Source organism: Gadus morhua, chromosome 8 (genome assembly GCF_902167405.1).
Source record: "Gadus morhua chromosome 8, gadMor3.0, whole genome shotgun sequence".
Classification (NCBI taxonomy): Eukaryota; Metazoa; Chordata; class Actinopteri; order Gadiformes; family Gadidae; genus Gadus; species Gadus morhua.
The window spans coordinates 976,430-992,700 of NC_044055.1; the positions used below are offsets into that span (position 1 = coordinate 976,430).

Below are 16,271 nucleotides of genomic sequence, written 5' to 3' on the forward strand. Positions count from 1 at the left end.
CAATACATACGGCAAGTGTGTCCAAATGTTGATTGCAATAACTTTTTAATGCTTACCTAGGCCCTAACGACTAGCCCTGCAAAGTGGTTAGATCTACAGTATGGCTTAAAGAAATGCCTCATTCTGGATACAATTTTTTACGTTTGCCATTTAACTTATAATATGTCACTATAACTCAGTGGGACCTATTGCAGTCCTAGCCACCGAAGGCAAGATGTTGCAGCATTATAATGTTTCAATAAAAGTTCAAAATGGGTATCTGGATTCCTGTGGATTGATGTGGGTTCATGTGAATTCCTGTGGATCAGACACAAAGGCAACTGCTAGTGGTACAGTTGCTGTGTACACAACCGGTTCTCAATCTCCATAATCATGAAATCCGACTGTGAGGGGAACAGGATGTGGGATCCAGGCTTTCTATCGTGTTGTTTACGTCGACTTTGGTCAAAAACTAAGCAGAAGGAGCTGTTGAGATTTGAAAGTTTTTGTTCAATATTTAAGCGAAATAGTGAAATTACATAAAATCCAAACTTTAAAGCTGCAAAGAATGACTTGCACTTTGGAAGTCCCCCCACACTTTCAAAGACAATGTTTACTCTGAATAATAATAATAAATAATAATACATTTAATTTAGAGGCGCCTTTCAAGACACCCAAGGTCACCTTACAGAGCATATAGTCATCATAAATCATAAAAATAAAAAAAAAGACATTGTAGAAAAAATAAATAAATAAACATAATAAATAAAAAGTAAATAAAACAAAAACAAGACAAAACAAAACAAACAAACAATCAAAACGGTGATCAGTTAGACGTTGTGTGCGAGTTTGAACAGGTGAGTTTTGAGTTGTGACTTGAAGGTTGTAATGGTGTCTGACTGTTTTATGTTTGAATGTATGGGTCTCATGTTTTGTTGATTGGTGCTTGATCAAATTCACTGACAGCCATCAGTTATTCATTATTACCATATTCATATTTTGTTTTGTAATTTTTCCCATGGTTGATTTCAAGGCTTCAGGAGTCTGTTTATACAGCAGATGTTATTTATAGATTCATAGATTGTATGGCATTATATTCTAAAGCATTCAAAGCATCTTGCCTTTTATGCTGCAGAATAGAAGATTAGCTAGTCACATGCCACGATCCTAATCCACCCTGACACACACCAACACTTAAACACATGCACATGAACACATGCAATCGTTGGTGCACACACACACACACACACACACACACACACACACGCACACACACACACACACACACACACACACACACACACACCAACACAAAGCTCTTCGGTTTTCTTTGTGGGCTGGGGGTATTAACAGTATCGCCGTTAGTCTGTTGTGGACAGCATGTCAGTGAACAAAGACATAAATGGCTAACATTTATACTCTAAGGTAAGCCCTTGTCCAATTTATATCTAAAGTTGTCTACGCAACAGTTTTGGTAGTGAGTATGGACAAGTTGTTCTTCGTTCATATGTGTCCTAATCAAACAATATATACTGCCAGTCAGATCTTGACATTAAGAATGCCACAATGCACCAAATGTGTTGGTCTTGCCACAGAATTTAAACTGTGTGTGTGTGTATAGTATAGACAGTAAATATATGTTAAATATCTTGTTTTAGAGCTCTGTTGTGTGGCCAGTGGTCATCTGAGGCCAGGCTGACTGGTAAAACTGTTATTATCACCGGAGCCAACACTGGTATTGGGAAGGAGACTGCTGTAGACTTAGCTAAAAGAGGTTGGTAGGCTTCTACTATCTTGATAAGATATAACCCAAAAAAAGTTTTTCATTGTAACTTTTGTTACAACAGCTGCAGCACATCTATCCAACTCTGTCTATGCATCTCTCTCTCTCTCTCTCTCTCTCTCTCTCTCTCTCTCTCTCTCTCTCTCTCTCTCTCTCTCTCTCTCTCTCTCTCTCTCTCTCTCTCTCTCTCTCTCTCTCTCTCTCTCTCTCTCTCTCTCTCTCTCTCTCTCTCTCTCTCTCTCTCTCTCTCTCTCTCTCTCTCTCTCTCTCTCTCTCTCTCTCTCCCTCCCTCCCTCCCTCCCCCCCCCCCCCCAGGTGGAAGGATCATCATCGCCTGTAGGGACATGGGGAAGGCTGACTCAGCAAGAGCAGAAATTGTTGAGCGTTCCGGCAACCCGGATGTAGTGATCAGAGGTCTGGACCTGTCTGATAGCAAGTCCATCCGGGAGTTCGCTCAGATCATAAACAGGGGTACGCTCTTACATTTGTCCCATATCCAGTCAGTAATACATATCTATAGAATCAATTATCAATCAAGAATGCCTAAAGACATGAGAAATGAACCATAATTTCTCCAGTCAGTCCGTTCATGGTATTGTGTTTGGCAGAGGAACACCAGTTGCACGCCCTCATCAATAACGCAGGCGTGATGATGTGTCCGTACGCAAAGACCGCAGACGGATTTGAAATGCAGTTTGGAGTCAACCATTTAGGTAAGACACACATGAAAGCTATTTGGGGTCAAGCTACTGGATTGTTATAGAATTATCATTACAAGGACCCTGTTATAAGATACTGCCATTCCAACAACTGTTGGAATGTACACCACTGCGGCCTAGAAGTTTGTTCATATTCAGAAGGCACCCACTGCCCTGTGTGCGTGTATGTGTGTGCGTGCATGCATGTTTCCCTGGGTGTGCGCATATGTAGCGGTTGCGTACTCTCTCGTTGCGTTGTGATTGAGACCACGATGGAACCATTGGCAGCCAGCCGTTTATTCTGGTGGAATATTTAACATGGGAAATGCTCTTTGAGAACCCTCACAATGGCAGCCTCTCCCAGCCGGGGTATACGTAGACTAGCCATTTACATGGAAATAAATATCACATTAAACAAATTAATATTTGAATGGGCGTTTGGTGACATACCTGGTGGAATATTTAACATGGGAAATGCTCTTTGAGAACCCTCACAATGGCAGCCTAACATGAGAGAAAGACAAGCTGAAGTACACATTCTTGGCGAAGTCCACGCTAGCTAAGTAGCTACGACCAAAGCACATGGTAGCCAAGCTAGCGATCCTAAGCCTAAAGTCCATTTAAATGTAATTACACATTCAAAGGAACAAAATATATATGTACAAGCAACCAAGTATTAATACAGTATTATGTACATTTAGACTCCCGTAATACATCGCCAAAGTGTGGATTCATATTTAACTGCTCTGACTACCTACCTCTCCCAGCCGGGGTATACGTAGACTGAGGAGAGGAGGCAGCAACGTACAATACAACCCCCGCATTCCGCTAGGGGGAGCTCTAGCACTCCAACCAAGGCTCCCACTACCACAGCCAGCGCAAGGATCTCGCTGGCAATGGCAAGTGGGAAGCATTAACCCTGCTACATTCCCCTCTGCTGATTTCCACTTGCCCATCCAAAGAACAACCATACAAGTGCTGTGAGAACCCCTGAAACAAACCAAATCAGGCACAGTAAACAACATACAAATACACAGTGAATAACAAAACAAAAATTCAGTACTGTTCATACTACAGATATCAAGCATTCCAGTCAGTGACCATCCCTGAAGAATTAGAATGAGGAAGGCTGCAAAGCCTCCCAACACCCATAGGAAAACATGCCCGTTTACATGTTAGGCTACCTGATACCACATCATTTACACAGTACAGTCGACGACCACCTGAACCCACAACATTCTATGTCACACAGGTCCCTGCACCATTCAGAGCTTTATCCCTTCTGAGGAAGAAAGGAAAAACAACCAAAAACAAAACAAACAAACAAAAAAAAAAAAACGGCACTTTAATATACACAAAAATAAATAAATAAAATAAAATAAATAAAATCAGAAAAATCAAAATCCATAAACCTTAGAACCCAGCCAAAACTCTCTGGTGCATATTTTGGATGAGCCTGACCACAGGTCTAATAATCCTCCCACATCTAGATCTCACACCTAGCATTATCTCACTGCCAGCAGTATCGGGCTGAGGATGCTGTACCCTATCTACAGTCAGTGAACCTTCAACAGAAGACCGCAAAACAGGTGCTGACACAGGGTCAAGTCGCAAGTCAGTCTGGTCCGAAGGACAGTCAACGTCAGCCGTCAAGTCAGGTGGAACTGTCCAATCGTCTGCATCCCCAGGTAAGTCACAGGAGGTAGTCTGGGCCGGAGGGTCAACATTCTCCTCCAGGTCAAGAGGGGCGTCACAAGAGACAGTCCGAACAGTTCTGTCAGCCAACAAGGCATCCAGCGGATCTCCATTAGAGTCTGGGAGTCGTGAGATCCAAGAAACAGTCCTGTCCTCTGAATCACAATCAGGCAGGACGGCAGAACCCACATCACCATCCGGAAAGGAATCATCCGTAGCAAAGTCACTCACACAGGAACCGTCATTTTCGGACCCAGGTGGGATAGGCAAGAAGTTGACAGGCATTATCAAATATCTATGGACCACCTTCTCTCGATCCGTTGTACAGTTCTTGATCCTGAAGGTGTGTGTGTTTTCGTGTTTCTCCACAACAGTGTGCAGGTGACTGTCCCAGCGATCAGCCAACTTTCTCTTCCCACGCTCTCCTTTGTTGGCTAAAAGAACCCTGTCTCCAACTTCCACAGCCGCGCCCCTGTACTTCCTGTTGTATAAGGCAGCTTGTCTCTGCTGCTGTTTAGTAGAGGAGGTCTGAGCGATTTTTATGGCCTCTGCCAGATCATGCCTGAGACCCTGCACATAGGCGTCATAATCCACCAGCTGATCATCCTGAAGGACAGACCCAAACAACAGGTCGACTGGCAGCCTGGGTGTCCGCCCAAACATCAGCTGAAATGGAGCAAACCCTGTGGTCTCGTGCACTGTAGCATTATAGGCGAAGGTGAGAGATTTCAGATGCTGCGGCCACCTGTGCTTGGCCTGGGGCGGCAAGGCTCTTATCATTCCACCAAGGGTGCGATTGAATCTCTCAACAGCTCCATTGCCCATGGGGTGGTGCGCGATTTCTGGACACCAGCAGCAATGAGCATCTCGGCTATAAGACTGCTTTCGAAGTTGGCCCCCTGGTCCGAATGTATGCGCTCAGGAAAGCCGTATCCAAAGATGATTTGCAACAGCTTTTGCTGACTGGTTTGGACAGAGGTATGCCTGAGCCAGTTTGGTCAAATGGTCGGTAACCACAAGCACATCAAGTGACTTGTTAGAAGAATCTTCAGCCGACCAAAAGTCAATACAAACCAACTCGAGAGGCCTAGATGTCACTATGCTCTCGAGTGGCACCCTGCCCTCCGGCTCTGGAGACTTGCTAAATACACAGCTGCGACAACACCACACGTATTCCTTCACGTCTCTCTCCATGCCTTGCCAGTAGAATCTCTGTCTAGAGAGGTAAAGCGTTCGTCTTTGGCCTTGATGACCAGCTTCATCATGCACACCTCTGAGGACCTCTTCCCTCAGTACCAAGGGCACAACATACTGGTACGTCTTCCGCTGTGTGACAATATCCTTCGAAACACGATAGAGGACGCCTTGTTTGATGGAAAGTTTCTCCCAATGCCTGAGGAGCCTCAAAGTGTCAGCTGGCTCATGCCCACGCTCACGCCTTGATGGACGTCTCTGCCTCTCCACAAAGTGAAGCACCCGACTCAAGCAAGGGTCTGCACGTTGTGAACCCATCAACATCTCTTTAGGCAAGGGACGGATGTCGGAATGCTCACGTGGTTGGATGGATTGCACAAGCTGAGGAAGGAGAAAGGCTTGGGGAGGCACATGCTCCTGGCCCAATGACCGCTCCAAGACAGCAGAGACGGCCTGATTGGAAACGGAAGGGCCCAAGGACACTGTCACAGCACTGCTGAGAGATGGCATGACTCGCGGATTGCAGGATTGACGGAACGCATCCTGCACACTGTCAAGGTTCAAGGCGTTCGCCTCCTCCATGAGTGCATCATACGGGACCCTGGTGAGACGATGAAGCATACTGGGCTGCACAAAAGGCTCCCGGCTGAGGGTGTCCGCCACAACATTCTTAGGACCGGGGATGTATCTTATTTCAAAGTCGAACGGGGCGAGCTTAGCCACCCATCTCTGTTCACAAGCATCGAGTCTGGACTTACTCAGAATGTAGGTCAACGGATTATTGTCCGTCCATGCCGTAAACTTGTGGCCTCTCAGCCAGTGGCTGAATTTGTCACAGACAGCCCATTTGAGCGCCAGAAACTCCAACCTATGTGTTGGGTAGCGAGACTGGGCATAGTTGAGAGATTTGCTGGCGAATGCAAGGAGGAGGCGTCCACTGAGAGCAAAAAGGGCTTGCTGAAGTCTGGGTGAGCCAGAGCAGCATTATCTAGCAACGCTAGTTTTAGCCTCTTGAAAGCCTCTCCGCATTCCACTGTCCAGTCAGTAGAGGTAAGTTTCCTTGTTACAGGCGTCTTCCTTTTCCCCTTACTGTAACGTGGCCTCTTGACTCCAGAGGTAAGTGCAAAGAGGGGCTTGCTGATCTTCGAGTAGCCCTCAAAGAATTGCTGGTAGAACCCAACCATACCAAGGAATGATCTTATCTTGGTGGGAGATGGGACAATGCCGGACTCATCCATCAAGTCTTTCTCGCTGAGATTTACAATGGCCTTGACCTTCTCAGGGTCTGTGGCAATGCCATGTTTGTCAATGATGTGCCCCAAAAACCTCACAGATGGCCGCAGGAGGTGGCACTTTTTGGGGGCTAACTTTAGATTGTGCACCTTCAATCTCTCAAAAACCATTTCTAGTCTTTGCAAAGCTAGCTGTTCGTTAGGAGCAAAAACCAAAATGTCATCCAAATAGCAGAGGAGGCTTAAGAAGTTTTGGTCACCAAAGATAGCCATCATCATCCTCATGAATGTTGCCGGGCTGTTACACAGACCCTGCGGGAGTCTGTTGTACTCATAAAGCCCAAATGGGGAGGTGAACGCAGTAAACTTCTTATCCTCCTCGTGTACTTCCACATTGTAGTATCCCGAGGTCAAGTCCATGGTCGAGAAAAATGTATTCCCCCCCAGAGCTGCCAAAGCGTCGGCCTGGTGAGGCAGAGGGTGGGCATCCTTTACGGTACGCGCATTCAGCCAGCGAAAATCCGTGCAGAGACGCAAGTCTCCATTCTTTTTCCAAACTAGGACAAGCGGCGATGCATACTCACTCGCAGATTTCCTTATGATCTCTCGCTCCTCCATCTCATTCAAAGCCGTTCGGAGCTTGTCATAGTGAGATGGAGCCAGCCGACGATACGGCAGCCTGAAGGGTTTGCTGTCACTCAGGCGGATGCGGTGGACAAACCCTTTGGCTGTACCGCAGTTCATGCTGTGGCGAGAGAAGATGGACTCATACTTTGTCAGCAGATCAACCAGCTTTGCTTTCCAGAATGGAGACAAATCATCTGAGTCAATGTCAATGTCCTGCAGACCCAAGTCGTGAAGGGCTGACCTACAAGGCCTGGGCATAGAGCGCTCAGAGTCAACTGTCAAGCTCTTCTCGCTACCCGTGTCAGTCAGGTCAGTAGTCTTGGCTACATTACATTCAACACTGTCAGTCTCGTCAGTCCTGTACAAATAGTCATTGTCAAAGTCCTCAAGTGCCACACAGGGGGACGCGTCAGCAATCTTGCAGTTCCGTCTTAGAGTCACAGGTTTATTGGAGGGGTTGATAATTCTCACTGGGACCCAACCATCGCCCCATAGTGGCGTCACCAGTCGCCCTACCATGACGGTCCGTGGCACTGTTCGTGACTGACTTGGTTCCACTACCAGTGTGCTTCCAGCAGAGAGGCACACATGACCAGGCAAGCGCCCCCACACTAAGTGTTCTCGCATAGGCTCTAAAGTCACGGCATGCTTCAGCTTGACTGTGCCCACTTTTTCTGGGATTTCACTGCCTCTCCATTTCTCCACAGTGGCCAACAGCTGCAGAAGACCGTCCTCCTTACCAGACGCCTGAGGTGAAAGAGATGCTGTCTCCCCGAAACTCCCAGGGTGTTTAGCCATTCGAATGAGGTGTTTTATAACGTTGCTGCCCAGAATCAGGTCATCACTCTGACCATCCACAACGAGTGTGGGCACGGAGATCTGGCAGTCATGGACTTTCATCTGCAGCTCGCAAACACCTACAGGACATGTCCTCAACCCTCCACAGCCAATCAGCACAACTGATGTCGGGGCAACAGAGTGAGGGGAAATAACACCTGCGTCCTGCAGCTTCGGAAGTAAGCGTGAGCTCATAGAACAGGCCATTGAACCACTGTCCAACATGGCACGCACCTCCACAGCATCATGAATCATCACACAAGTGTAGAAAAGATTGTCTTTCGCAGTCAGTCGCTGCGTGTTCTGAAAAATTAAAGTTGAATCACTGTCCGTCGTTGCACAAGCATGTGAAAAAACGGACTGAATATCATCGTCATATGGGGATGCGCCAGCTGACCCGTCACTAGACCCCTCCTCGTGCGGGTCAGCTAGTTTCCCTGCTGCGTGGGTGAACCAGGAGCAGGTGGGGCTGAGCAAGTGGCAGCTTGATGCCCAGCAGCATGGCAGCGGAAGCATAGACGTTCGTTACGACAGTGGGAAGCAGTGTCATGGTCGTCGCAGCCACAAATAGCGCATGGCCCCCGAGCCCGGGTGCGACCGACAGGTCTCTGTCTAGGCTGCCCGTAACGCTGAGGAGACTCCCGTTGTAACAAACGCTCCAGCAGAGTGACAATATGCCCAAGAACGTGACTCTCACCTGACGCCGGCCCGCCGGTCATGGCAGGTTGGGCAGCAGGAGTCACTGCAGTCTGCACGTGACTATGCACAGCATCAACAGCCTGAGAACATTGCAGGTGGTCTGTTGGACGTGCAGCTGAATGGCGCTGCTGAAGACGTTTTTTGTGATGGTGCTCATCAAGCCGTACCTGCACATCCATGGCAGTCCACTCCTCCAGTGGCCTACAGCTGAAGACCAGAGACAGTTCTCGATCGGGACAGTGAGTGATGAACATGACAGTCACTTCCCTAGAGGAGTCATCAATAGTTTTGCCTTGCCTTTTCAGCCCATCCGTAGCTGTGTCGAGTGCCTTGTTAAGCCGGATCCAATAGTCAACAGCACTTTCATTCTCTAAGGGCTTTGTGTCATAGAAGTCAGCAAGAGGCATGAAAGAAGTCACAGACTCACTAAAGTGTTGCTTGAGTATGTCGAAAACGGGCTGTTGAGGAGTGGATGTCAGGGGCCTCCCCCGAAAACCTCCTTTCTGGAGTGATGGGCTAAACATAAATGTCTGACCCCTGCCTAAAGCAGATAAGTTCAGCTCATCCATCTTTAATGAGTCACAATTTCCCAAAACCCAAAATGCACATTATGCAGTGACAATAGTAAAGAAATAAAAACACATACACAACTAATGACACGTCACTGTTCAAATGTCACGTTCAACTCAAAAGCAAAAAAAGAAAACAATTTGCATTATGTGCACGAGGAGAAAGAAAAAAATAAAAGAAAACACAAAAAAATTAAAACACATATCTTTACAAGCTGGTCGGCAGTAACCATATCCCTTGGTTCGAACTATTCCTCTTTATTTTTATTACTGAACCTGTCTACTAGAACCAGCACGGGCGACTCACTGCACGGCCACGTCGTCGGTGCTCACGTGCCACGTGTTGAATGGCGATCCTCAATGACGCAGCAGACAGGCAGAGAAGAACGGGTCACGGCACCATTTGTAGCGGTTGCGTACTCTCTCGTTGCGTTGTGATTGAGACCACGATGGAACCATTGGCAGCCAGCCGTTTATTCTGGTGGAATATTTAACATGGGAAATGCTCTTTGAGAACCCTCACAATGGCAGCCTCTCCCAGCCGGGGTATACGTAGACTAGCCATTTACATGGAAATAAATATCACATTAAACAAATTAATATTTGAATGGGCGTTTGGTGACATATCTGGTGGAATATTTAACATGGGAAATGCTCTTTGAGAACCCTCACAATGACAGCCTAACATGAGAGAAAGACAAGCTGAAGTACACATTCTTGGCGAAGTCCACGCTAGCTAAGTAGCTACGACCAAAGCACATGGTAGCCAAGCTAGCGATCCTAAGCCTAAAGTCCATTTAAATGTAATTACAGATTCAAAGGAACACAATATATATGTACAAGCAACCAAGTATTAATACAGTATTATGTACATTTAGACTCCCGTAATACATCGCCAAAGTGTGGATTCATATTTAACTGTTCTGACTACCTACCTCTCCCAGCCGGGGTATACGTAGACTGAGGAGAGGAGGCAGCAACGTACAATACAACCCCCGCATTCCGCTAGGGGGAGCTCTAGCACTCCAACCAAGGCTCCCACTACCACAGCCAGCGCAAGGATCTCGCTGGCAATGGCAAGTGGGAAGCATTAACCCTGCTACACATATGTGCGTGTGTATGCGTTCATTCTTGTCTGCATGTGTGTGTGTGGGTGAGTATGTATGTGTGAGACCCTGTAATAGTTAGGGTGTCTTACAGCTGTTTGCTCAGGTTCAGGTCGAAGAGGCTACCACGACCCCTGACCTTGCCCATTCTGACAATTATTAAAGAAGATTACCCAATGGATTTATAGAGAACATAAAGGAAACATAACAAGATGAATAAACCCTTCCAGAATATTGATTACAACATTACCAAATGCTGTTTATATAACACCATCCCTCAATGCTATCCTTCAAACAACAGTCACTTTCTAAGATGCATTTTTAACCAGCTTAGTCAAAAAGTTCAAAATACAAATGAAAGCCAGTTGGTTCATGTTCCTTCACCTGCTAGGTCACTTCCTGTTGACGTTCCTGCTGCTGGAGCTGCTGCAGCGCTCGGCTCCCTCCAGGATCATCAACCTCTCCTCCATGGCCCACGCGTGGGGGCGGATCCAGCTGGAGGACGTCCACAGCGAGCGGAGCTACCACCCCAGGAGGGCCTACGGCCAGAGCAAGCTGGCCAACATCCTCTCCACCAGAGCCCTGGCCAGAAGGCTGCAGGGTCAGTGCTCAGTGTGTTCCCGTTTTGAGCCCGACTTGTGTGTGGCTCCTCAGTCGCTCTTCAATGCATCCCATTGATTGTTTTCACTCGAAAGTTATTTGTGAAGACCAACGAATCCAGTTAAGTATATGTAACGTTAATATAACCTCTGGAGTAATTAGAAATCTGCTTACTAGTTGGGCAATCCGATGCTCTTTTACTCCTAACATAGGTATGTATGACGTTTCTTCATTTGAAAGTAACTTGCAATCATTAGGTTTCAGTAACAATCAGGACAAGTGACCTGTCATGATTGTGGTGATCTGACGCAGACAGTGGAGTGACAGTGTACGCCGTGCACCCGGGCATTGTGCGCACGGAGATCAAGAGGCATATGAATCTGGCGCTGCTCATCTCCTGGAAGATCGTACGACCGTTTACCAAAACCATCCAGCAGGGGGCCCAGACGACCATCTACTGCACCGTGGAGCCGGACATCCAAAGTGGTGGATACTACTGGTGAATAAGCATGCTTAAAATATAATTCAGTAAAAGAGTCCAAGAGTCGGGCTTGGATCAGGTGCACATACGTTATCACATCCATATATCTAAAAGGCCTTGGGTTGGCCTGGCTGGAAACACTGCCATAACTCCGATATACAATGGAAAAGAAGCAGTTTCTTTTTTAAACCTAACCCTCTTCTCCTTCTCTAAAAGTCTTCACAACACCACTTGTAATGTATTTTAGAACTTTGCTTTTCTAATATTTGAGCCCATATTAGTTGAACTCACAATTGACCAACACAAACTAATTTGTCGCATAACACTTTCCTACGCTCTACTTTTCCTTTTCAGTGACTGCAAATTGTCCAGCTGTACTCGTGCAGCAAGAGATGACGTCATGGCTGAAAAGCTTTGGGAGCTCAGCTGCCAGATGCTGGGAATCACCTGGGAATGACCTGGGAATCACCTGGGAATGACCTGGGAATCACCTGGGAATGACCTGGGAATCACCTGGGAATGACCTGGGAATCACCTGGGAATGACCTGGGAATCACCTGGGAGTGACCTGGGAATGACCTGGGAATCACCTGGGAATGACCTGGGAATCACCTGGGAATGACCTGGGAATCACCTGGGAGTGACCTGGGAATGACCTGGGAATCACCTGGGAATGACCTGGGAATCACCTGGGAATGACCTGGGAATCACCTGGGAGTGACCTGGGAATCACCTGGGAGTGACCTGGGAGTTACCTGGGAATCACCTGAGAGTGACCTGGGAATGACCTGGGAATGGCCTGGGAATGACCTGGGAATCACCTGGGAGTTACCTGGGAATCACCTGGGAGTGACCTCACCTTACCTGCTGCACTGTCCAGAGATCAAGAGGGAGTAATCTGCGTGGTCATCTGCTAGGAGAACAGAGACACGAGTGATAATTGATCAACACTGCAGTTCGCCCTTTCTATGATTGATAAATCATAGATGGGACATGAATGTACTGCAAAATTATTGAATTGTTGTGATTGTGCGCTTTACATAATGCAGCATTCACAGAATCTGATGTTTTTTTCTGTAGGGATAAAACAAACCATGCTCTGCTATTCCACCAAAGCGGAGAGAGGCAGACTATAAATGCTGATGGTGTAGAGGAGATTAGTACGAGAGTATATGTCGAATAATAATATAATTCGTACATCATGTCCGGTAATCATCATTAAAATAAAAAAGTCGACATAAAACCGAAATTCCTGACTTTGTACCTAGGTCTGAATCCGGACAAACTCCGCTATCAACTGATTTCCTGACAATAATTCACCTTTGATTGCATTTGGTTCTTCTAAAACTAGAGTAGAGCAAAGTATAATTGATGGAGCAACGGTGCCATCTAGTGGAGTTTCTCACCTGACCATACGACCAAAATGTTAATTTAGATAAATAAAAAACTAAAGCAGTCACAATTCCATTTTACGCTTTAGCCAGACAGGTAGGCTTACAGAACCCTTTGAGATTATAAACGTTATTTCAACAATCCGGCATAAATACACACGTATGGAATAAAAGCATAAAACAGCGATTTGGGAAATGCGTGCGGTCTTTACGTGCGTCATGGAGATGGGGGAGTGGACAAAGGATATGCTAAAGTGCGCACGCGCAAGTCAACGTCAGCACTGGAACCCTAAACATACGTGGCTCTAGCTCTACGTGGACTGGTTTACAACTCAGACAGTTGACATTATCCTCGGAGAAGGCATCTAATTGAGTCGCTGCAGTGAGTATTTGTTGATAACTTAACATTTTATTCAATTTTGCCTTCACAATTGTGATCATTGTGTACATAGTGGACGGATCTAAAGGAATAATCAAGTCCTGTGTAGCTAATATTGACTGAAATGAATGATGAACTGGCGTCGATCTGTCGCTGCAATTCACCTTCCATTTTTGCTATGTATGTTTCAGCCAGAAACCCTGAACAAATCACTACCAAGATGGACCAGATAATGCAGTTTGTGGAGCCCAGTAGGATGTTCGTCAAGGACTCCATCCGTCTGGTGAAAAGATGTACCAAACCGGACAGGAAAGGTAGGCCTTTCTCCCAGAGGAGAACCCTATGGACTGAGAAACAACCAGAAACACTATGTGACGATCATTTAGTCAGTGGATAGGAAATCTTTCAGATATGTTTTTTCTTTCTTTCAAACTGACAATGTCTTTGAATGTTATTCCTCTCAGAGTTTCAGAAGATCGCCATGGCCACAGCGATAGGATTCGCAATCATGGGCTTCATTGGATTTTTCGTGAAGCTTATTCACATTCCCATCAACAACATCATTGTGTAAGTGAATGATCCTGTGATACTTTCGGACCGACTTAGCCTAGTAGAAAGTAGATGAAACATAAAACAAATGTGTTATACCTCAGTGTTAACAATGGGATTCAATTTGACCTGTAACGTTGTTTATCACGATTGTTGGGTCAAAAACGGAGCTAGGGTCAACCCTATGTGTGCAGAACTCGAACTTTGCCATAGTGACTGACTATCCATCCCAGCTCCCCTTGGCTGTTGACTAGGGGTCATGGTTTCAGTGCTATACCAGGTTAACCATGTTTTGGTGTTTGTAGTGGGTGAGATGTATTCAGATCCATCTACATCAAAATATTGAGCCAACGGCAGATCAAATCCATACAATGTGTAGTCATCGTGCTACATAACACAACTACAGCCTGGAACGAGAATCCTTTACGGGTTTCCCTCAGAACAATTATACAAACAACCCCTATTCAACACCTATTCAACCCCTATTCAACACCTATTCAACATCATTTCATTAGGAGCTCAAAATAAATGTGAATACAAGTAGAAATGACATTTGGTCCAGAAACCAGATCAATCTCAACCAAAATATAATGGTAAAAGATGGGTCATTTCTTTTTCGCCTCTGCTTCCCGCAGTTGTCTTATTAGCTCTGTGTGGTTAGTCCCACGACATGCAGCCCTTGCCCCCCACCACTGCTAGTGATTAATAGGGTTGTCTTTGCTTCAATTTTCACATGGTCAAACCCAGTTTGTGTATAGATCCATTACACACACATATTGGGCTTGTTGTGACTATGAACAAACATTCATGTGACTCATTATCTCTCTGTTGATCTTCTTCTAACAACCCGTTGTCATGTTTTGTGTTGCAGTGGTGGCTGAACTGGTGAGCCTGACCAGTGCACCATCAACCTGACCAGTGCACCCATCTACTGGACCAGTGCACCCATCTACTGGACCAGTGCACCCATCTACTGGACCAGTTGTCTGGAAATGGACCACAGGACAAAAGCGCCCTCCACCATTATTCTCCAAGCACCACAATGTGTTGCTTTTCTGCTGTCCATTCCTTTGGCTTGTAAATAAACATACATTTTTTAAATGTGTTGTTATTCATTGAGCATGACAAGAATATACATGCAGCAGCTAATATTTTCTCAGCTTTACTCTGAATTATTGGTGTTTCTGTAGGCAAAAATAATGGGCACAACCTAGGTACTAAACACGACTTACAACCAATCACACAATCAAACACCGTATGAACTAATCAACCCTCAAACACAGACAACAGAGGTTATCATGCAATGAAACATCAACAGAGGAATGGCTGTCAATTGATTTACCTTGAAAAGATTCCAAAAGTTATGCTATTCTTCTGTTTACATGAATAAGGCTCTGGGGTTTTCCTAACAGTGAGCTACTTCACCCTCAGTTAATGTGTAATATTTGCTCTTGAATAATAACTATATATATATATATATATATATATATATATATATAGTTATTATTTGAATGCATTGTTCACCTAAAAGCTATTCCAAAAGGAGCATCCACTCAAAGAGAACACAATGATGAAATGTATCATCTAACAGAAAGGGTGGGTAAGGCACTGATGATTAATTTTCGAACTGCAGAATATGGTCATTCTCATTCGAATGTTATGTGATCTTCAGAGTAATCGGAACATCCATTGCTTGAATGAGTTTTCCTAATAATACAAATATATTTTATCTATCTTTTTCTCCCACTTGAAATCCTCCAACGTCACACAATTCGTCACATTTTTGGGAGAAAATTGGGAAAAAAAAAATGTTCCCCATAGTCAAATGTTTATCGTTTAGGATTTAAACTAAATCTGTGAAGTCGCTCTCACGTATATATATATATTTTTTTTTAACCCTCATTAATGTCTCTCTCCTTTACCATTGAACCTAAACCCATGCAAAACGACCCATACGTGACACCGCGAGGTGGGATTGGGTTCTGCAGAGAATTTGCAATATGTTACAGCGGTACGTTTTGGTGTATGCTCGACGGACCGTACCACTAGATAAGATATAGGGGTGGAGCCAACCAGCAACAACAACCCCCAGCCAATTCAGCACCTGGATAGCTCCTGTCGATTTATTAGGCGGCTTCGTCTCCATTCCAGTTGGGCTACGTTATCTGACAATGCCGTTGGAGCAAAGAGTACGAGGGAATACCGGTTTTATTGATTTTTTGGAGAAGGACGGCAAACACGTCCACGTGTGCGGCTTTTACAGGTTGAAACGGTAAAGAGGGAGAGGGAGAATTGCGCAGAGAAACAGACGGAGGGTGGACCAGCGCTATTGTTTTCATCGAGGCGCTAGCGCCACTTCCAATATTAGCCGATGAAAGGAAACGTGCGTCTGTCTGAAACATTTATTTATGCCGGCTAGCAATTTTCTACTAGGAACATTGCATTTGAATCA

General features: G+C 45.6%; 3 protein-coding genes across 4 annotated transcripts in view; all 3 read left to right on the forward strand.

Moving 5' to 3' along the window:
• Nucleotides 1-1,283: 1,283 nt before the first annotated feature.
• On the forward strand, nt 1,284-13,078 carry LOC115549124 (retinol dehydrogenase 12). The gene is made up of 7 exons (XM_030364139.1): nt 1,284-1,404; nt 1,638-1,753; nt 2,078-2,233; nt 2,371-2,475; nt 10,811-11,020; nt 11,332-11,518; nt 11,855-13,078. Exons 1-7 carry the CDS (start codon nt 1,382-1,384, stop codon nt 11,955-11,957), a joined length of 900 nt encoding a protein of 299 aa, XP_030219999.1. The 5' UTR covers nt 1,284-1,381; the 3' UTR covers nt 11,958-13,078.
• A 30-nt stretch (nt 13,079-13,108) lies between these two features.
• Nucleotides 13,109-14,920, forward strand: LOC115549125 (protein transport protein Sec61 subunit gamma-like). Of its 2 annotated transcripts, none has more exons than XM_030364140.1 (4): nt 13,109-13,273; nt 13,462-13,584; nt 13,735-13,837; nt 14,691-14,920. In XM_030364140.1, exons 2-4 carry the CDS (start codon nt 13,491-13,493, stop codon nt 14,698-14,700), a joined length of 207 nt encoding a protein of 68 aa, XP_030220000.1. In that variant the 5' UTR covers nt 13,109-13,273; nt 13,462-13,490; the 3' UTR covers nt 14,701-14,920. The 2 variants fall into 2 exon arrangements, with proteins under 2 accessions (XP_030220000.1, XP_030220001.1); XM_030364141.1 differs by having other exon boundaries at nt 13,177-13,273; nt 13,466-13,584.
• A 934-nt stretch (nt 14,921-15,854) lies between these two features.
• The window catches only part of cntnap2b (contactin associated protein 2b), a 32,646-nt gene continuing 32,229 nt past the window's right edge, over nt 15,855-16,271 (forward strand). Inside the window, exon 1 of the mRNA XM_030363532.1 lies at nt 15,855-16,271. This exon is cut by the window's right edge and continues 130 nt beyond it. The gene's annotated coding sequence lies outside the window, so the exon portion shown is untranslated.